Below are 23,511 nucleotides of genomic sequence, written 5' to 3'. Positions count from 1 at the left end.
TACACGAATTCTTCCTTCCTCCATCTTATAGGTTTAAACAGATTATTGTATTCTGTTACATGGAAAGAGTCACAAAAGTCAAAACAAGAGAACTTCTATTCAGAGCAGCTGGGCTAATAAAACCCCACCTTTGCAAGGTACATGCTTTTCAACAGCTAGATGGGAACTTGACGTTATTTCAAAAAACAAACCCTGACATTCCCACAAAAGCAGGGCTTCAGAGTCCAAGAAAAAAACACTACACCTTAGATGAGTCCATTATAAACCTCCTCTTGAATAATCCAAGATAATCAGAAGCAGCTAGAGTAACTTCACTAACCAGATCAAACCAAAGTATAAAACTTTACATGAATGAATGAATGCAATACTGTAATTAAACAAGAACTAGGTTCTTTTGGAAAAATATATGTTACTCCCAGCAGGAGCAGGGAGAGTGAAGGAGATTTTTTTTTTGCTCATTGTCATTTCAAAGACTAACTGAAGAAGAGTCTTACAGACAAAGGAGTTTGTTTGACCATGGTCACAGAGCTTTCGAGGTCATTTCAGAACCATCTGTTGAGGATTTTTTTTTTCTCCATTCTACTTTTCTGATTGAAAATATATTGTTTTTATAAACAGAAACATGCACATTTTAAAAATCCTAAGAACAATGAAAAATATTTTTAAAAAGAATGTATATATATATATAACTGAATCACTTTGTTGTACAGCAGTAATTAATACAACATTGTAAATCAACTTTACTTCAATAAAAAAGAAAAAGCCTAAGAACAAAATGATTCGCCTTAACTCTCTAAAATTGACCAGTTCAACTGAAGGAAAAAAAAAAAACCTCCCAGACATTCTCTAAGTGACTTTTAAATTACTTCTTATTAGAAACATAATTCTGGGCACTAATCTTTCTGACACACTAGTTAACCATTAATGCTAAAGCTCAGTGCCATCTCTCATGTCTCAGCTTCAGAAATCCATTGTGTGGCAACAAAAAGATACATCTTTAAACTTCCACTCCAGAATCTTTCAAATATGAAGCAAAGCTAGTTGCTAGTTAATCAATCTATGAAATAACCCCAAAAGAATTTTTTTGAACTATTCGAACTGGAGTCAAGATAGAAGAGCAAAAACCAACATATGTTTATAGCACCACATAAATGCAAAAGACACTCCACAAACAGGAGTAAGGGTGAAAAACTCCTGCTGCTTCTTATATGCTACACTTTCCTACGTTCTAAAATTAAACTCAATAAATATTTACCTAGCATTTTCAATATAGGGCACTATGGTAAGTTAAAAGGGATACAAAGATGAATAAAGCTGGCTACCCCTAGATTCTTACAATTCCTCTCCCCACTGGTAACCACTAGTTTGTTCTCTATATCTGTGAGTCTGCTTCTTTGTTATATTCACTAGTTTGTTCTATTTTTTTAGATTCCACATGTAAGTGATATCATACAACACTTTGTATTTGTCTTCCTCTGTCTGACTTATTTCAATTAGCATAATAACCTCCAGGTCCATCCATGTTGCTGCAAACAGCAGAATTTCATTCTTTCTAACGGCTGAGTAGTATTCCATTGTATGTATATTACCACATCATCTTTATCCATTCATCTGTTGACAGAAACTTAGGTCACTTCCATATCTTGGCAATTGTAAATAATGCTGCCATGAACATTGGGGTGTATGTATATTTTCGAATTATTGTTTCTGGTTTTTTTGGATATATAGCCAGGAGTCGAACTGCTGGGTCATATGGTAGTTCTATTTTTAGTTTTTTGAGAAACCTCCATACTGTTTTCCACAGTGGCTACACCAGTTTACACTCCCACCAATAGGGTACAAAGGTACCCTTTTCTCCACATCCTCACCAACATTTGTTATTTGTGTTCTTTTTGATGACAGCCATCCTGACAGGTGTGAGATGATGCTTCATTGTAGTTTTGATTTGCATTTCCCTGATGATTAGCGATGTTGAGCATCTTCTCATGTGCCTGTTGGCTGGCTCCCCATTTTCAACATGTTTAGCAAGGCATAGAAGGCCTTAAATCATAGAAATAGGGAATCCCCTGGCAGTCCAGTGGTTAAGACTCCGAGCTTTCACTGCCGAGGGCCCGGGTCTGATCCCTGGTCGGGGAACTGAGATCCCACGGGCCACGTGGCACCGCCAAAAAAAAAAAAAAAACATAGAAATAAGCAAGTCCAACATTTAAAAAGCTACTTTTTAGAACCTTCTTTTCCTTGACTCATCATGAAGTTTGGAAAGGGTAAAACATCAATTCCTACTTCCAAACTCTTAACTCTTTATACAGAGATAAAAACGTCTATACCAACTCTGATGTTAAAGCAATTTCCTAATGTTAAGAAATCAATAAAGTGATACACTAGGGAGGCAAGACACCTGAACACTAGCCTTACTCTGGTACTAATAAGCCATTTGTGTGATGCTAAGGGATCTACTCCCTCTGTGCTCCATTTTCTCTTCAGTAAAAGGAGAAAGTCTGGCCAATTTTCTTAGTATTTTTTCAGCTCTAAAGTCTACGAATTTTTCATAAGTTGGCAGTTGTGTATACTAGGGGATACAGAGGATATAACGTTAACACTTGAGGAACCCTTAAGAGGTTGCCAAGATTCTTAGATTTTTTTTTTTTAACTGGAAGAAACCTTATAATCCTCCCTAATCTCCCTAATCTCTTCCATCCCACTCTAGCCCCCATTTTACAGAAGGGAGAAATTATGTAAAGGGGGTAACATCTGTAATATCTCTCTGATTTAAACAATAATCATGGTCCTAAAGGCTTTGGCATTTTTCCAATCTAAAAATGGCAACAATAATAGTACGTACATGTCACAGGGCTGCGGAGAGGATTAAAAGAAATGAAAAAAAATTTAAAGCACTCAAGGGAGTACCTGGTGCATAGTACATGTTTAGTAAAAGTTAGCCTTTTTTTTTTTTTTTTTAGATGGACCAGTTATTCAATTAGGTTCTTTGTAAGAAGTTTAGAACACTATTTTGTGAGGATAAATTCCATTTGTAAGAGTGGAGGTAGCCCTGGAGCTGAGGAACAGCTTTGATTCTTCATAGAATTTGTGAGTCCACAGCTTTCTGATCAACCTTGTGCTGCTCTGTAATCTCATATTTCTCTCTGAGTCGAAGATCTCACCTTCCTGGTGCTTGGACTTACGCAGCTTCTTCTTCTTTTTTTTTTTTTTTTTTTTTTTTTTTTTTTTTTTTTTTTTTTTTTGCTGTACGCGGGCCTCTCACTGCTGTGGCCTCTCCCGTTGCGGAGCACAGGCTCCGGACACACAGGCTCCGTGGCCATGGCTCGCGGGCCCAGCCGCTCCGCGGCATGTGGGATCTTCCGGGATCGGGGCACGAACCCGTGTCCCCTGCATCGGCAGGCGGACTCTCAACCACTGCGCCACCAGGGAAGCCCAGCTTCTTCTTCTTGAAGTAAGCATCAGTGAGATGTTCTAGGATTTTTCACACCACTGATATCAATTTTGATAGAGGTGGCAATGACAAATTTCTGGTGTGCTCTGCGGAGAACTCGATTGAGGGACAGAGGCCCAGTCACAAGTAGCATGCCACTGCTCAGATGCTGCAGACAGATGACCCTCTTGCCTCCGTGGCACCCAGTGAGGCAGATCAGAATGGTCCCAGGACGCAGTTTTCTCACGTGCTTACTGATGGGTTTTTTGCCATGACTTAACAGCTTTCCAGGCACATTTTCAGTAGGATAATACCTAGGCATTTTGCGAAGTTAACCACTCGGGTACCACCATTCTTGTCACCACCAACTGGTTTTGTGACAGTAGCAAGGACCATCACCTTCTTTTTCTTTTCAACCTTGGATTTAGCTGCTGAATACTTCATCTTGTACAAGGCCTTTCTGGAATACATAACCAATCAGGAATACTGGCCAATTCCTCTGACCAAGACAGGGTTTCAGCTGCAGTGGGGCTTCCCCTTCTTAACCTTTTTAACCTTGCCACCAGCATCAGCCTTTTTTTTTCTTTTAATTTTTATCGGAGTATGGTTGCTTTACAATGTTGTGTTAGCCTCCACTATACAACAAAATGAAACAGCCATACACACACAGATATCCCCTCCCTTTTGGACTTCCCTCCCATTTAGGTTACCACAGTGCATTAGGTAGAGTTCCCTGAGCTATACAGTATGTTCCCATCAGTTGTCTAATTTATACATAGTATCAATAATGTATATGTGTCAATCCCAGTCTCCCAATTCCTCCCACCCCACCCCTTTCCCCCTTGGTATCCATACATTTGTTCTCTACACATCAGCCTTCTTGGCTTCACATTTTTTTCTCTTTAGTATCTGGCTTCTCAGCTTTTTCACTGCCATCTTGTAAGATGGGAAAATGGAGTTAGCCATTATTATCATAGTTGGGAAAGTCATTCTGATCTTCACCCTCCAAGCCACAAATATAAGTATACTTGTGAAACAGACTTCTTGATTAAAAAACATAAACCACTTTGCAGCAGCTCTAGGGAAACTGTTCCACTCTGTGCACACACAGAGAATAGGACCTTTTATTAAGTCATCACTCAGTGCTATTATTGAGATGTTGGCTTCTTGATGAAGCTACAGCATTCATGTGAAAACTGACCTCTGGGTCAACCATTCAGATCTCAGATCACCAGACCAATGAAATAAATGACTGGGGCATGTTTAAGAGCTACAGATACTAGTCTACCCTGCCCAACTAAAATCATACTCTACTTGTATAATACGTGCATCCTTTTAATTTTTGATACCTGTTATAAGGTCTGTCAGCTTAGGGGTAAAGTTCATCTTCTAACATTATCATGCATTAGCATTAGCACAAACATAATGTAGCATTCTTACTTCCGAATATGTATCTCAAAACTAAGTGAAATACCAAAAATGTCAGGCTTCCTGAGTGGGGAACCATCACTTGGTATACAGCACTTCTGATCTGACTTTAGCAATCCTGTTTCTGCATATGCTTCACATTCCTGAATAAGTCAAAGTGACCATATTTTTAGAATATTAGCTAATGATGTCAAGGTGAGAAGAGTGTACTCATAAGGTCAACAAGGCAGACTGAAATACAAGCTGACCTGGAAATTGAAGTTGTGTAGACATACTGGTTGCTTACAGTCACTACCATGTTACAGTCTTCGTGTTTTCAGTTCACAATATTCATTTTTTAACTTGTTCCACATAGTATTAAGTAGCCTAATGTTATTTTGCTTTATTTCCTAAAAGCCATTAAGTATTACAATTCCTTCCCATTCCACACAGAGATCTACTTCTGTGTTAAATGCCCAGGGCCATCATTGCCTCCTTGTTTGCAAGGACATGTCCTAAATCCCACAACAGCAGCCTTCTCTAACACCACTAATTGGTTTTGGACTTCATTCTTTTCTTTGGAAACACAAAAAGGTATCTTTTTAAAAAAATGGTCAGGGACTTCCCTGGTGGCGCAGGGGTTAAGAATCCATCTGCCAGTGCAGGGGACACGGGTTCGAGCCCTGGTCCAGGAAGATCCCACATGTCGTGAAGCAACTAAGCCCGTGCGCCACAACTACTGAGCCTGCGCTCTAGCGCCCACGAGCTACAACTACTGAGTCGGCGCGCCTAGAACCTGCGCTCCGCAACAAGAGAAGCCACTGCAATGAGAAGCACGCGCACCGGCAACAAAGAGTAGACCCCGCTCGACACAACTAGAGAAAGTCCACATGCAGCAATGAAGACCCAATGCAACCAAAAATAAATAAGTAAATAAAAATAAAATAAAATAAAATAAATTTTTAAATGGCCAATTAAAAAAAAAAGTTAAGAATTTAAACAAGCAATTTTCAAGGGGCACAACTGTCCCCGTGCCTAAAAATGGAGGCGGCATTAACTCTGAAGTTTGGTTTTAATTTTTGCATCTGCCATTAAAGCAATGTCTTCTAAATACTAGACTCCTTAAGGTACAAATGGCCCTTAGGATCCTCCTCTATCAGAATATGGTGCTGAGATTCCAAGAGTGTGAGGCCTAGAGTCAAACAGCCTATATTTGAATCCCATCTCTCCCATTTACCAGGCCAAGTCACATAACTGCTCCCAGTTTTCTCATCTGCAAAATGACAGTAATAATGTAACTCTCCTTATAAGACTGCTGAACATAATTAGTACACAGTAAGCACACAATAAATTTCAATTTAAGAAAAAAGACAAACGCTTAACTACAAGATTTTCAGAGAAAGATAATGATCACAAACTAAGTACTAATTATACTAATTTTGCACATGAATAGAGTTGCTAAATCACAATTCAGCTAAGAAATTGGTTTGGGACAAAATTTTTTCCTTTCAACAGGAAGAACACAAATACTTCATGCTCTAATCAAGAGAGACATTAAGTTTTTGTTTATGATTTAGAATTTAAAGTGGTAAAATTCTAGATAGAGCATATGAGCTAGATAATAAAATTTCAAACCCTTGTTCTAAAGTCTCCATTACTTCATACCAGGGCATGCTGACAAATCTTACCCTGGGATAAGCTCTGGGTTGAAACCCTGGGTTCAAAGTGTCAAAGAACAGTGAATCATATATTTTAGCTTATGCCAAGTGTTAGAAAAATTTTATTAAAGTATCAATTATACCAAGTTTGGCCTTCCATACACTACACCAGTCTGGCCTCTGGGATTAGAAACCTATTAGGAATAGGTTTCACAAGATGATTTATCAAGAATCCACAGTAAATGTTCAAAGATATAATCTAGCACAGACAAAGTACAACACAGTAGACAGGAAAATCAATTCATGGGGAATTCCTTGGTAGCGCAGTGGTTAAGAATCTGCCTGCCAATGCAGGGGACACGGGTTCAAGCCCTGGTCCGGGAAGGTCCCACATGCCACGGAGCAGCTAAGTCCGTGCACCAGAACTACTGAGCCTGCGCTCTAGAGCCCGCGAGCCACAACTACTGAGCCCTCATGCCACGACTACTGAGGCCCGCACGCCTAGAGCCCATGCTCTGCAACAGGAGAAGCCACTGCAATGAGAAGCACGTGCACCGCAAGGAAGAGCAGCCCCCACTCACCACAACTAGAGAAAGCCCGCGCGCAGCAACGAAGACCTAGTGCAGCCAAAAATAAATTAAATAAATAAATTTATTTTTTAAAAAAAGATTTCTGCCAAATTAAGATCGACAGTTAGCACAGCAGCATTTTCAAGAATGTTCAATTTGTCTCTATCCCAGCTCTCTGCTGCTCCTGCAGCTGGAAAGAGCCAGGGCAGAGAGGGGACCTCTGCTGGTGGAAAGATACAGTCTGCTCTGGGCTGCAGGTAATGGGGGAAGAGGTGGGGTACAGGAAAAGGGAGAGAAGAAAAGGGCAAAAAATGACAGGGTAGCAATTTAGAAGAAGGAAACTGACAACAAACACTATAAGTTCTACAAATTAGATTCAGCAAATTGATTTTTGTTGAATTGAATATTGGGTAAAGTGGATATTTGGCAAACTAGTTTCAATGACTTGGATTTCGGTGAACTAGCTTGCTTACCCATGAAGTAAGTATATTAACGTTACTTACAGATAAGGAAATTGAGAAATGTTAAATAACCTTCATACAGTAACACAGCTACACTCCAGGTTCTTCACACACTACATCAATTCATTCTCCAGTAACTTGTGTGGTGATTCTACATCCTTTCAGCACCACTACCCTCCAAAAAAATCAAAAAAGTAGGAGACAGGCTTTAAACCCAGGTCCAACTAGAGCTCATGCCCTAACACACCTAGTTAATCACTACATCATCATAATAGTTCTCTGAAATAAGTTTAAATTGCCACCCATGCCAATGCAGTTTGTCTACCATACTACAATAACTACTCATTCTACCCTCTTCTGCTAAAATTTGTATCTGCTGTTCAGAGGTTGGGTGGTACTGCTGCTGCCAGACTAAACTAGAGTACTTTCAAGGCAGAAGTCAAGACTGTAGAGACATTATTACTTTATTTAGGCTGGACAACCTTATTACTCATATGATTTTAGATCAAATTTTGCACAACTGAAATTGCTTGAGAACCCGTACTACCATCTTTAGGGATCCCACACTGACAATCCCTGATGTGTGTGTACATATACACAAATACACACATACACACACGCACACACACACAGGTATACAATTTTATGATCAATTATTTTGGTCAAAGTGTAGGCTAGCCTCATTAAGTAAATGTAAAAACTAAAATAATCCTAAAGTCTACACAATCTATATAAGACATTAGTGCTTGCTCAAACTGTTTGCCTTACTACTGGGGTCTTCAGGGATTTATCACATTTATGATGCTAGGAGAAATGTCTTATCTCACCTACTGACACGTAAAACTTGACTTTTCTTGTAGCAACATGTTCAACTTTCCTCCTACCAATAAGATAGTAGTTCAAGGCTCTCTAAACAACTGAAAATATATTTTGCTCTTTTTGGTAAGCAGAAAAATTCTCTACTCATAGATCTTGCGATACAGCCCAAATATAAAGCATTTTTGCCTCAGCATAATCAGGAACTTTTACTAACAAAGTTCCCACTCCTGTAAAATATTTTAAGAATGAATTAAACTGTTACTTTTAAAAAGCATTAAACATTTATTCTGATTTTGAACACTGGGTTCAAAGATCTCTTTATGTTAAGATGGGGAAAAGAAAGATCTTTTAAGCAAACTGACACTTTGAAAAGCATCACCCTACCTTAAACCTCTTCAAATACATATTTCAAATGCTCAACGAAGAAATGACAAAGCTAATTTTTTTTTGTCCATTCCAGGCTTCTCTTCTGCACTTTAAAAGTGCCTCTTATTATTTCTGATCATCATCATACACCCAAGGCTACCCTTAATGTTTTAGCAAATAGAATATGATTCTTCCTAACCTCTTGTGAAAACAACAAGAACTATAAATTTAACTCAAGACAGCGTTTGTCCTTCAGTTAGATTCAAGGTCATCTCAAGGCTTTTAATTACTAACCAGGATTTGAGGAGGTCTGCAATTGGTATAGACGAGGGAAAGAGCAGCTGGCTTATTCACTTTCTTATTAAAGAGCCTTATAAAAACTGTGTCTTGGCAAATTGCAAACTCTCTTACCACCAGTGGTGAACACAAAGAAGCAGAGCAAATGATCTTCAAACATCTGTGTTTACTCTCAATCAACCTCAACTTTTAAAATTACCAGAAGACTCTTAAATCTGAATTTCAACAAGTATGATTTATGATTTAATTCAAAATTTGTAGATAGCCAGATTCTGAAAATATTTGTTTCCATTCTGAAACCAGCCCTGTTAAAAATTATGAATGCCCTTCAAATTAGCATAAAATGTATTTAGGTTTTTCACTATCAAACCCTGTGCAGGGTCAGTGTTTCAGCCACTGAGGAAGCCATGCAGATTATGCAGATATCTAAAGGAATGTAAGTTTAACTTCTCTCTCCATGTACTTAATTTCCAATCAAATTCAGTTTTAAGTTTCAGGACATATTCAAGACTTTGAGGAAGTTGATATAGTTGTATTTGAAGACAGAAAGACACCCCCCCCACACACAATCCATCCTCCTGAAATTTTTAGAGGCAACCATAGAAGGCTCCAGAATGTCTTTGTGACCCATTCACCCATGATCTATAAGAGAAAGAAGACAGCCTCAGAAGGGTCCTTAAGCACTGCTCTGACCAGGCTGGAGATACTGGGGTGGGGGGTAGAAGGCAATGTGCATGGGGGGCCTGGTGCCAGAAATCTAAAAGATTCAGGGGACAAAAGGCATTGGGAATGACTTCACGTATCCCTCCATAACATGAGAACAGAGGAAATAGCCTAGCAGTGTCTCAATTCTATCTCAAGCATGAGGCATTTATTAAAAAAAATAGTAATAAGTCCTAGATGTTAGTATACAAGGCATCTTAGTGTAAATTAAATTGGTTGTTGGCGATGGTACACTGAGGTAGATACATACTTCTAAAAATTTATCCCCCCAAAAATAAGCCAAAATAAAAGAAAGCACAAGATAGTCTGAGCAGTATTGTTATACCAGTGAGAAACTAAAAACTATCTTAATGTCCAACAGTGAAAAACAATGGGCTGTCATATAGCTAATAAAAGTTTTAAATAAGTTAATGTTGAATCAGTAAAGTTTATAACATGAGAAAAAGGCTTAAAATTAAACAAAAAGCATAAAACATAACGGTATATACTGTATAATCACAACAATACACAAAAAAACTAGGATTTGAAGAAAGTCTAGAAGAAAACATAAGCAAATGCTAATAAAAGTTGCTTGGAGACAAGATTATAGGTAATCTTCCCTTCAGTTTCCATATTTTCTACAGTGATTACACATTTCTAATTTTAAAATCATTAGATTCCTAAACAGCTCACACCTAAGGAACCTAAGGGCCACAGGCAATTCAAGCACAGAACTCAGAGATCACACCATTTAAAATCTAAATACAAGATACAGCTAAATCCCTCCTGCTTGTATGCAAGCACTTCCAACTGTGTTGCCCAGGAAGCGTCCCTTAAACAACGCTCTAAACTTGCTTTCCAAACACGGCATTGGAAACACTGGGTACCCTTCAGCCAGGAGCCCTATCTATGCTCCTGAAACTAGCTTTGGAGAATAAATTTACAGTATTTCACACACTTCATATTACCCATAGATGCTCGGTAATTGTTTTTTTATTAATGGGCACACTATATGAAAAGCAAACTTACTTTGAAATATTTTTAAAAGGCTCACGGCAGATAGTGCATTTTATCTTCAAATGTTAAATGCATTTTTTCATCACAGTAGTACTTTCAGTAACTGCTCGTCAGCAGTTAGCTCTGAATTCCAGCCAGCCCAACTATCTTTCAGATTTAATCTGTCAGCAAGTAAGGGAATATTTTTTTGTGGGAAAGCAATTGTAATTTCCCACATTAGGTGATTGATTAAGTTCTCTCCCCTAAAAGGCTGATTGGTTTCCTGGTGCCAGTAAAATGATTGATGAATATTTCAACTGCAGCTCCCTTGCTAACCCCCCTCCACCCCTCCCCCATACATTGCCGCCCCTTTCCTGCTGGGTTCCCTTTTTCCAGACCAACAGCATTTAAGGAGGTTTTGCAATTTTCCTTAATGAATCCAAGTTCTCAAACTCAGAGCATTTGATCTTAAGAGGATAGGACTCTTCTCAATGATGAATGAGTTTTGCAGATAAAAATTCCTTTACAAGGAATGAGAGAAAACTCTGAAATGAACTATGGGTTTAACTCAATGAATGAAAATGTACTTACAAAAGAAAAGTGTGGCACTGAGGGGGCGGGGTTATAAATGAGAAGAAAAGTGATCATGTTAAAAAGAAAAAAACACAAATGAAAACTCTACATTGAATTTCGAGTTTACATTACAAATTATCATAATGTCATAACTGCAACATTTTAACTGCAAACTGCAAACATTTCTATGCGGCAGACCCAGAGAACAGAATTTACATGTAAATTATGTGATCCTACAGACTTTAAAGCAGCCAGGTATTCTAAAATTTAAACAGGGAAACAAGGTATGGTAAGCATTAAGGAATGTAAATATTCTTTGAGGGATTATTGAACAGTATCTGAAATCAAAATCATCCCAATGAATCTGGGCTGTGAGTACCATAGTTATTTGCTTTAGGCAGGGCTTTCCTAAGTTGCAACTTCCTGTTTTACCCAATTCATTTCATCATAAAGCTGGAAAATTCCTTCAGGGATTACTTAATTTAGCTCCTTCATTTTATACGTGGGCCCATAGAGACATGCCTTTATAAGAGAGCTAGAATGAGAACCCAGGCAAAACCTAGGCGCATCAACTATTTCCTGAGCCTCATACCTCCTCAAATAATGTGGTTGGCCTCCTCTCGCAAGTCCTTTCCTGCTCAAACTACATTGCTACCATAATCTATTAACCCCCACTGCCACATCAGTCTCACCATCTCCTTGCTAGGAAATCACTATCTATATTTTACAAGCTTTAGACAACTGGTTCTTATATTTCCATTTTCAAAGGGTCACACCAACCTTAGACTGGTCCTCCTCTTTTTCATATAGCCAGCTTTTGTGTGGCAGAAATAAAAAAGGTATAGGGAACAAAGCCCATCTTTTTCCTAAACCACATTCCCCAACATAGTCAAGCAAACAGCCAGGGGTTTATTGGCCGTCGCATCTTAATCTGGTGTATCTGGTCACTTTAGGTATAATGAGAGCTACATTTCCAAACAGAAATGTAGCTATATTCTGGTTCCAGGAGGGCCTGTCAAACCTTGGATTTAGCTTCAACACATGGCTTGACTTACATACTGGCCCCAATTTTCTGAAGTGACTGAAAAGCACATTCCCTTCCCTTATATTTTGCAGACTTTCTCTGACTACCAGCAAAGAACTCAGACTCAAAGGGCTCTGATTAAAGCAAAAGACTAAAGATTCCTGACCTGACCGCTTTCATTCGTCCATTCATTCAACATTCATGAAACACCAATTCCTTGTGTTTTTAGTGTTGACGCTACAGATACAAGATTTGGTATCCCTGCCTTGAATGGCTCAAAACCCCTTCTTTCCTTAGCACTCAACGATTATCTCTGATTCTGCAAAATTATTTTCTGCTCAGTTGTTTTCTGGTTGGTTTATTAAAGCTAACATGAGAGAAAGAAAAAAATCACTTGCAACTCTAAGGGTGGATCTCTGTGACTCTCTAATCTATCGGGAGTTGAGTTCTGGGCCTCTTCAACAACTATAAATGGCCTGGATTCACAAGTGTCTGCTTTGAGGCAGACACTATGCTTGGCACTCTACAGACTTTGTCACGAGTCCTAATAACCCTACCCTCAATTTCAGAAACATTACAGTATGTGGGGAGAAGGAGTGGAAGGAGAGGTTAAACCTAAGAAACAAATGATTAATGGTGTTACTAACTGTAAAATCTAGGGCTTAACCTCTGTGGGCTTCAGTTTTCACATCTGTAAAATGGAGATGATAATAGAACACCTACCTCATAGGGTTATGAGAATAAAGTGAGTTGATATATGTAAGGTGCTAAGAATATTATATAATAACAACTATATAAATGTTAGCTGCTGTTATTATTCAATGAGAACACTAAAGTTCAGAAAAGTCAAGTGACAAAGTCACACAGGTGTGATCTTTGTTCTGCCACACTCCAGAGTCCCTGCTCTTTCCCTCTCACACAATCTAACCAAAATCCTTCCTCCTTTGCTGAGACTACTACTGCGACTTCCAAAAAAACAAAGCCCTCTGAATAGATATCAGTGGGGGGTTTCCCCCAGGTGGTTTATTATCCTGCTAAAAAGGCATTTTTGAGGAAGGACTGTAAGGCTAGAGAGAAGCCTCCTAACAGGTTAGATTTCGAGAGTACAGCAAAAATATGGAAGAAAAAAAAACAAATCTGCCTCAGTTATCAAGCTTAGTAATTAGCACGATTTAACTCATCTGAAACTTGAAATAATATCCAAGCATTAAAATGAAAAAGGCATGTATCTTCTCATTACTAAGCTGCTCCCCCACCCCACCCAGAGAACACAAAAATGCTTTAAAAGGTACATTATGTGAAACTCCAAGAACATCAAGATAACTAAAGAGCTCTCAGGAAGGTAGCCCAAATATCACATGATCGTTCATCATCCACCAATCTTCATCTTAAGTTCTGATCCAGTTACTCCTTACTGTTACTCACATTGTTCTGTGACATTTCTTCTGCCAGCAAGCTCACTACAGGATGAATTCTACCTAGCAACTACCCTAAGGAGTAAATCCCTAACCCTTTAACAACACAGTAATTGACTTACACTAAAATGTTACTCACACTAGGAAAGGGTATTCTTAACACCAGAAGAGGAGATACTTCTCCTATACAGATTTTATTACCACCTCTCTCAGTGCAAACCAGGTTAAAGGAAAACCAATCTACAAATTGACTTTGCCAAAATCACAACTTTAGAAGGCTCTGTGAAAGCCAAACATGTCTACTGAAAGCAAACAAGCAAACTATTCTTTTATTTTATGTTCATAATTTTGGGTTCTTTTCTTTTACTTATTTTTTAATTGAAGTATAGTTGATTTACAATGTTGTGTTAATTTCTGCGGTACAGCTAAGTGATTCAGTTATACATCCATATATACATTCTTTTTTTAAATATTATTTTCCATTATGGTTTATCACAACTATTCTTGATGGAAGTTTTAAAAAGCAAGATAGGATTTTTACCTCATAAATATTTATTTATTTATTTATTTATTTTTGCTGTACGCGGGCCTCTCACTGTTGTGGTCTCTCCCATTGCGGAGCACAGGTTCCGGACGCGCAGGCTCAGCGGCCATGGCTCACGGGTCCAGCCACTCCGCGCCATGTGGGATCTTCCCGGACCGGGGCACGAACCCGTGTCCCCTGCATCGGCAGGCGGACTCTCAACCACTGCACCACCAGGGAAGCCCTATATTTAATTTTTATAGCAATGATTCTTATCAAGTAATAAAGTATTTCTGTGTTGTCAGATTTATTTCCACAATTATAAATCCACCCTTGGTGAGGAAACAGGTTCTATTGGAAAATTTCTAACACAAATAATTAACACTTAAGCAACAGATTTCATGTAGCAGGTAACAAAAGCCTTATCAGAGAACTCAGTGACGTGAACTTCTTTTAGTCTCTAGTAAAGAAAACTTAAAATGATATGAACTCATTTTCATTTTTTTTCCTCCATAGCCCCTTTACAGAGTTTTTAAAAAGAAAGAAAGGGGCTTCCCTGGTGGCACAGTGGTTGAGAGTCCGCCTGCTGATGCAGGGGACACGGGTTCGTGCCCCGGTCCGGGAGGATCAAACAAACAAAAAAAAGTTTAATTAATTATGTCCTTTTTCAAACAATGGTTTTAAAGGGAAAAATTAAGAACACAGAAATTTTGACACTACAATGATGGGATTGAAGAGCAAGCATTCACAGACCTCTGAAATGCTTTTATAGACAGACACAAAATTCCCTGATACTATGAATTATAAAGAGTTGAGAAGGCTATCTACCTCTTCCACATGAACAATTTAGTTGTGCATTTCTCTCTCTCAAACTTATAATTCTTCAGTATATTTTCTAAAAAACTACAAATTGTTTCCAATGCAAACAGTTGTTCAAGCAAGTATCTATGTTTGATATATCCTTTGCTAATATCACCACTGCCATTCCAATGTGCTATAGCTTATTACTCAAACAATTCCATCATTATTACCAATTTCTCTTTATGATTTCTCACTCTGAAATGAGAGCAAAATCACTACTCTGGTTCAAACCACCCACAGAGTGTATCTTCAAATCAATTGCCCGGATTTGTTTCCAGAATACATTACATGTTGCTGCCTAGGGAATTGGTTTAGGAAACATTATACTTGGCAGCTGACGTATCAACAGTGCCCGTAGAATTGACACCAACCTAAAGGCCAGAGTCCATCCAGAAAATAGAAAAATATGCCGCTACTGCCATCTGTGGTTTATGCTTGAATAGCTTCTCCCATGTAAACAAACTGAAAGGTGTACGGTTTGCAATTAAGATCCGAAGACTTCATCATTTGAAGATACTTTTAGAAATTAACTCTTAATATAACTGTACAGTTTATTAAATATATGACAGTAAGAATTTGTGATTCTTTATTTGAACTTATTAATATAATGCTGATGGAGAAACCACAACTACTTTGAATGACAATTTTTCCACTGCATAAAGGCTAACTTTTGTTTTCCCCAAACACACATTCCTAAAGAAATTCAAAACACTTGAGTGCCTCCTGTGGACTTATAATAAGGATAATTTCTCTTTTGAAATAGTGATTGTCAATACTAAAACACTCCCCAAATTTTTAAAGCAAAAAATGTATTTTTAAGGAAATTCAGGAATTTTCTATTTAGACATGAGACTATGCGCCCTTCAAAATAAATTTTAAAGGTTCAATTACCCCTATAATTTTTTTCTAAGAACAACTTCCAAGATGCAAATGAAGCCTCAAAGTAGACTATTTTCACAACTTATTTTCTCTCAGTTTGCTTTCTCAAATGACAACTACTGTAGCTTAGGGATCAAAAGATTTGGTGCTGCTGGGGGTGGGGAAAAAAGCAATTCAGGTCCCCGGCAGCCAGATGAGGAAATCCTGGTTCGCTCCCCAACTAAATCACTGTTAATTAGAATTACCAGGTTACATAGTAAGGCCTTATTTAAATAATCGTAAACAAAAAAAAAAATCTGTTTCTTGAAAAGCTGTTCTCTGCAGGCTACTGTTTAACAGCAGGTAGTAAGGGAAGAATGAAATAAAGTAGGAAATGTTTTAATCTTTCAAGTAAAGTTTTCTATTTATAGTTATTTCTAAACCACACTGAAAAGGCAGGTTAGCCACCTCACAATGGTTTTCTTCTAATTTTCCCTTATCTAAGGTCTAACAGTCTTATCTTTTTCATAAAGACAAGCCATGGTGGAAAACAAGCAATAAATAGAAGTCTGGGCCTGATTCTTGTAATACAGTATATCAAAGTTAATCCAGAGTTTGTTTTTTTGTTTGTTTTTTTTTTAATATAAGAATAAGTTCAGACGAATCTGAATCTTCGGCTCTAACAGGGACGCAACAACCGAAAAAGAATTACCTGCTCAGTACTTCTTGCTGACTTTAAATAATGGTGGTATTTCTGAACCCTAGTTATCGATCAAAGGCATCCGTAAAGCCTTAAGAAATTACCTGAACCAGGAAAAAGTTGACCTTAAGAATACAAAAGTTTGAAAGAAAACATTTTCTTTCACAACTTGTTGGTCTCAGAAATACTTTCAAAGTATTACAAAGAGTTGGGTATATTAGATCACTACCTGTGTGGACATATTCAATAGCTACCTTCTATTTAAAATTGTTTCAAAGACTCTTTTATTCTTTGCTGAAATGCAAGATTTATCTGTTGATTCAGAACTTCTGATTTTTCTGTGAACCTTTTTCACATATAAGACGACTGGTTCACACAAAATAAGGCATTTTTATTGTCCTAGTTTAATAGAGTAGATTTGACCAACAACGTAAAATTTACTCGTAAGTGGCATCTTCCCAAATTTAACTTTCAACCTAATTATATAAATGGAAAAAATACTTAAATGGAAAATGTTATTTAACTTGGCTACAACACAAAAGTATACAAGAACCAAAAGTTATGACAAGGCCCCAAAGTCCTACATGAGCTTGCTGAAAATAAAGTCTCCTAATGTGGAAGGAGCGATCCTGGCTTTTGAAATTCTGAAGCCAAAAGCTACCATCTGAATACAATTCATTAATGGGCCAATTTATTCAACACAAACCAATAAATACCCACCTAGTTATAGAAACAAAGTGATGGTGTCTTAATACAGGATGGAACTCACAAGTACAGCCCCGGGGCCCAGAACACGCAAAGCATCATTAGCAATTTAAAGCCATCTTGCACAACAGGCACTAGAAGTGGTATAGAAACTTCCTTTACCAATATCATACTTGCAGTTGGCATTTCTACCCTCCAGTCTCCACTAACCTAAACCTAGATATTTAAACCTTTGCTCCACAACCCCAGGAAAAAGTGGAAAAATTTGAGAAACCAATTAGTTATGAATAAAATACAGAATACATGATTTGGGCATATTTTAGGAAATTTACCAGCAGTTTTTTCATTAACTCATCTCCCTCCTCCCCCTCGCTAACTCCCTTTCACATGCTAATTCATGCAGCACACACACACACACACACACACACACACACACACACTTTTGCTATAGAATTCAGAATGATTTATGGATCAGGAACATGTCATGTTCATATTCTGATTACATGAAACAGAAATGCTCAGAAAGAAGATAGTGGATGGTAAATATGAGATTGGAAATGTGGTCATCTCACACCTCAGCTACTCAAAATCACCAATGAATCTGTTCATTGTTGCCTTTCACTGTTCTTTGGAGGTCACAGAACCTACTAAAAAAACACCTGTTTGCTGTTTTACTAAAGAACAACAGTACTATAGTATGTTTTTTTTTTAATGGAAGTAGAAAATTCTGAGGTGACTCAGAACTAACTTGATCTTTAAAGTCACAGAACTGAAAAGTTAGACTGTCATGGAAAACATCTGCTAATGTATTTTCAGGGATAAACATTCGGATGCTATGGTCCTAGCAAAAAAAGGGCATGATGTTATTTAGTGAACTCTCCAATTCCTCTAAAGTGTAATTATATAAAACATGCCTTTAATTACTTAGAGTGGCTTATTATCTTCCTTTGCTTGAAATATTTAAAAGTCTACTCCCTTATTCTCTTAAAATAAAATGAACAAGTGCAATATTCAGCATATACTTCCTCAAATCATTCATCTTCCTTTAAAATTATGACTAAGTGAGTTCATGTTTGTCATCAAAACCTAAAAGCAACAACTGAAAACATCTAGCGCAGTCAGCACAGGGAATTCCTGGAAGGGTGATGGTGCATCAAAAGGCTACCAACTCTATTGCAATAGAATAATAAAAACCATTAAAACCACTTAAAGGACTGTAAATTCAGCATCAGTGGCATTTCTGGCAGGAAAACATTTCTAAAATTCCACCTCCAGTTTATTTCTTCATGACACAAACCAAAAGACCTCCTATCTAGATAGCTATCTACTGCAAATAGTTCATATAAAATAGAAATCAGTCGCTAGGATAAAAAGCCAGGAGAATTCATTTTCTCTGCTTGGAGCCTAAGCAGTTTCATTTACTTTGGGAGAAAAATATTAATTAGTAAGTGAACGAGAAAAAAAAAAAAGTCCCACCATTCCAAAGATAAACTTTTTTTTTCTTTTTTGGTAATTCTTTTGTGAGCATGTTAAGTTATAAGAGGTAATGAACATAAATTGTAAAACAGTAGACAATGCTCATTTTTACACTAGAAAATAAAACTTCCCACAACAGTCTAATGTTTCACATATTTTCTTTAAAGCCCATCAAACTGCCAAAATTCCATTCTGTTTTCAACAAAAAGGAAATATTTGTAGCACTAAACTGGACTGATGCCACCTTAGCCTAAATGTATTGCTTGATAACATTCTTTTACATGGTCCAGACGATTGAGGAAATGAGGCTGTGAAAGGGAAATCTGATTAAGAGTTAAAATTACCACTGAGTTCTTTAAAATGTACTAATGAATAATTAATAGCAAATGCAGTTCCTAGGCTTCCCTTACAACGATATTCTCAAGTAGAACTGAAAGTACTGTCTGTAGTACAATCCATCAGCTACGTGTCGCACAGGTGGATACAGGAAGTATAGACACACAGAAGAAAGGCATTATGAAAATACACACACTAATATGGGCCATAACATAGATCTGGGACTTGGGTAAAAAATCAGCATGATAAATTTTACATCACGATTTACAACTTTAACACATTAACACCAAACCAAATCACCTCTTAAAAAGCTCACAAGTCCAAAGCACTAAAGAAATCCTTTGTTCCTATGATACTGTCTCCTTCTACCCTAACTGGATTCCAGCCTCCTCCTTTGTGACACGGGATTTTATTGATCTCAAACATGTTCACATTCAGAAATTAGTCTCCAAAGACATCCCAAGGGACTGCCAGCCACCTAGATACCACACATCACAGACATCTCAGAAAAGGACAAGAGCTTTGAAAACATATCACTATTTGGTCAGCAACATTTAGTGAAGTTAACCAGGCTCTCTTCGAAACAGACTTTTCCCTTAACTGGTAAAAAAAAAAATACCAGATCTACTCAACTGGCAATAAATGTTTGACGAGTTAATAAATTTATAAAGGCGCAGATCCACCCCAAGATTTCCCCCCTTGTGTAGCTCCTCATTCATTCAACAACTGAGCGCCCAAGTGACCTATTTTCAGGTTATTTTCTTCACACCTGCCAGGTCACTGTCCTGATTGAGAAACTTTTGCTAAAGCAATTAATTTTTAGTGCCTCCTAACTGTCCCGGGTGTTTGCATTCAATGTGAAATCTGTTACTTGTTAGACACTGTTCGGTCCTAGATCTTTCAGAGAATTGCGCGTTTATGGCGCAGAGAGGGGAGGAGACACGGATCTCCGAGAGCCTGCCCTTTATTCGGAAATGAGGAGATGTGAAAGGTGGAAGGCAGGGCAAATAAATAAATAAATCGGGTTTGCCGCCGAAGCGTTTGCGGGCCGGTACGAGCACCCTTTGTAATGCAGGCCTCCCGGGGCTATCGCCTGCGCTAATTGCTCCAGGGCGCTTTCCAAGTTCAAAAGTTCACCTTTTACGACCTCACAAAAGCTCCTTACACGTTACCAATAAAAACATTCCGCGGCAAACACTGAGGGGGAAAATATCAAACAGATACAAATAAAACACCCTGCGGGGGTAGCAGAGAGCCGGGGGGAGGAGGGTGAGTCGGGCCCAGGCACAGCCCCGAGGAACCTGAGGACTTGGCCCGGACGTGGGGGCAGGGAGAGAGCGGTGGGAAGGGCCGGGCCAGGTGAGGAATCCTCCGGGCCTGGGCTCCGGGATCGCGAAAGGGAAGAGGAGAACTGAGGTTGGGCAGGCGCGGGCCGGGACAGGCGGGTGTAAGAAGGGAAGAGGCAGGTGTCCCGGGCACCCGATCGGGCCGGAGCTCTGAGCCAGCGGGGAGAAGGGACTGAGCAGGGCGGGGGGGCAGGCGGGCAGGAGAGCGCGGGGAAGGAGGGCAGAAAGGCGGGGTGCGGGGTCCGAAAGGGAACCGCTGAGCCGGTAGCTACGGAACTGGGGGTCGGCGCCGAGGTGGAGGCTGGGGCAGCAACGGAAGCGCGGCACCGCATGAGAGGGAAAGAGGCTCCATAAAGGTGAGGGGCAGAGAAAACCAAGGGGTCGAGGGTGTGGCGGCGGCAGGGGGCAGAGGGAGAGTCCGCGGAGGGAGGAGAGGAGGGACCCGCGTGGGGGAGAGTTGTGGGGGGGGGAGGGGAAGGGGCTCGTCGCCGAAGGGACCCTTTGGGGAAGAGACCCCCACAGACGGGTCCCCCGGGGGAGGGAAGGGGAGGCTCGGAGCAGAGGGAACCCGAGGGGGAGGGGGGCTTCCCCAATGACGGGACTCGAGGTGAGGGGACCGGGGAGCGCGAGAGGGGCCGGCGCAGAGGGGACCTGAGAGAGGGGGGGAGGATTCGCGCAGAGGGACGGGGGGAGGGGAGGCCTGTGCTGAGGGGACAGAGGGGAGGGGAAAACGAAGGTCGGGGTGGAGGGAACCAGGCAGGGGGAGGATCCGCGCGGAGGGGAACCGGGAAGGAGGGGGAGGAGAGGGAGGGTCCGCGCCGGGGGGAACCGGGGTGAAGGTCCGCGCTGAGGGGATCCCGGGCCGCCGCGGCTTCCCAGAGTGAGAGTCGGCTGAGAGGAGGGGAATTCCCGGGGTAGGGGACAGGAGGCTGGTTCTCGCCCGGCGAGACTCTGCACGCCCCTCACCCACCGTTGCGCGGCGGCGGAGGGAGCGCGGCGGGCGGCTCCAGGAACCCCGCCGAGCCCCCGCCGCCTCCCCCTCCGCTAGGCGGCCGTTCGTCCCGCTCCATGCGGTGGTGCTCAGGGCCCGCGCTCGGTTCGCTGCTCCGCCATGACCGGCGCCCTCGTCGTCGTCGTCGTCCGCCGGGGGGGAGGGGGCTGTCAGGGGCCGGCGGGCTGCCGGCCGCGGCGCTCTCTGGGCCCCGAGCCGCCCGGCTCCGCGCCCCTCCGCGCCGCGCCCCCTCAGCACTGGCCAGCTCCCACCCCCGACGTCACGCGTCGCTGCCACGCACTGCTCTGCGGGGCACGCTGGGAATTGGAGTCCGCCGAGCGAGGCCGGCCACGCGGGACCCCACCAACTGAAGGGGTGGGAGGAAGGAAAAGCGGCTTTGAGAAGGGAAGGCCAAGGCCTGTCAATATCGTGAACCCTGATGAAAACTTCTGGTAAAAATTGAATAAAGACTGCTTCAGGGCCTTCTCTTTATTGTGATTTGTCCATGTTCAACGTCCCCTACGACGCCTCGTATCCCCCCGCCCCAAGAATGAGTCTTTCCTAGGAGGCGGATCGCGAAGGAGCCGGGTGAGCACGTGCAATGAAGCCCAGCCCTGTGGGCGGGGCTTATAGGGGGCGGGGCTTGGGGTATTCACGAGGGCCTTCCTCCGCGGCTTCGGGACAAATTGGACCCGAGATTAAAGGGCCGGAGTTTAACTCGAGGTGACTGCGTTCGTATGCAAATGGAATCTATAAAACTCCGCTTTCCGGGGTACTCTTTAAAGGCTTTTACCTCCGGGTGGGCGGGAAAGATTAAAGTTTCTCTTCCTCTTCTTTCATTCTCCCCCTGCCCAAAGAACAGAATGGCAAACTAAGCTTCAGGCCATTGATGCCGGTAAAGAAACTCAGACTCTTGACTCCTGAGGTCTTGAAGCCCTCCGTTTGAGAGGGTCCTTACCCGGTCTTGTTCGCCTTCCCTTCTCCTCAGCTTTCCTATCTGTCAAATGGGGTTGGAATAGGGACGGGGTCCAATTGGAAGATCCCAATCTCCCCCACACCCGCTCCTTGCCTCAGTTTCCCAGAGCAAAATCCCGGATTTTGCAATTTCCGCTGCTGAGCCCACCTCCTGCGGCCACCAGGTGGCGCGCGGCCTCCAGCCTCTGGGCCTGCCGGGGGCGTACGCCTTCAGCGACCCTCTCAGGAAAGGGCTCATCGCGGCTGCCTCCCAAGGTCTAACTAAGCTCTACTTGGCCTGTTCGAAAGCAAAGAACAAGAACGCTCGTTCCTTGCCCGCCTCTACTCTGCCGGGTTATGCTGCAGCTTCCTCACTGGCTGCCCACTCCCCACCCTGACCCCTACCCCGCCCCACCAATCAGTTGGCTCTTCTATGTCATTGCTTGCTTAATTTTCAAGTCCTCATCCTGGCATTCTCACCCTTGCCTGGTCTGACCCCTGCCACATTTCCCATTACACCCCTTCCCTCACCTGCTAGGCAGGATGTTTTGCAATGCTTCCCTGCATTTATGGGTTGGTTGGCTGTTCCTTACCGACACCGATTAACCTGTACTTCATCCTTAATCTGCTCGGGCTACCGTTCTGAGAGATTTACATTAACGTTATGCTCTGAACCTCACATCTGCTCTATGAGGTAGCTCCCATATTGCCGCTATCACACACTGATGAAATCACCCATCAGTAATGGGGATTCCAAAGCCAGTCGGTCAGACACCTGAACCTGAACGCTTGGCTCCTTCACACTACTGGCTTCACCCAACCCAATCCCAAACTCCTATTCATCTTTCAAGATCCTGTTCAAATAGCCCCTCACGGATATTAATATCTCCCACCAGGGAACATCTAGTTCCCCTCTGTGTTCCCTTACTGCTCTGTTGAACTCTCTGAACTCTCTATGGACTGTGAGAAATGACCTCTCTGTGATTGCTTCCCCACTACCGTTCCCCAGCCCCAGAGGGGGAGGGGAGCCCTTAGAGTTGGGGG

The 23,511-nt window shown here is 41.2% G+C and overlaps 1 protein-coding gene and 1 pseudogene across 4 annotated transcripts in view; both read right to left on the bottom strand.

The window, feature by feature from the left end:
- The window catches only part of NR6A1 (nuclear receptor subfamily 6 group A member 1), a 208,241-nt gene extending 186,518 nt beyond the window's left edge, over positions 1–21,723 (bottom strand). For all 3 annotated transcript variants that reach the window (XM_082617754.1, XM_082617755.1, XM_082617756.1), the window contains exon 1: positions 21,493–21,723. In XM_082617754.1, the coding sequence (XP_082473880.1) occupies positions 21,493–21,592 (100 nt within the window). In that variant the 5' untranslated portion in view covers positions 21,593–21,723. The remainder of the gene's footprint in view (positions 1–21,492) is intronic.
- On the bottom strand, positions 2,337–4,292 carry LOC309801599 (large ribosomal subunit protein eL6-like; annotated as a pseudogene). The gene is made up of 2 exons: positions 3,437–4,292; positions 2,337–3,186 (listed from the first exon to the last, which is right to left on the bottom strand). The product of its transcript is annotated as a large ribosomal subunit protein eL6-like (transcript).
- Positions 21,724–23,511: the final 1,788 nt, after the last annotated feature.

This window comes from Mesoplodon mirus, assembly GCF_964341445.2.
Source record: "Mesoplodon mirus genome assembly, chromosome: 1".
In the NCBI taxonomy this organism is placed as follows: Eukaryota; Metazoa; Chordata; class Mammalia; order Artiodactyla; family Ziphiidae; genus Mesoplodon; species Mesoplodon mirus.
The sequence above is the reverse complement of the archived record's forward strand: the minus strand, read 5'-3'. Positions and strand labels throughout refer to the sequence as shown.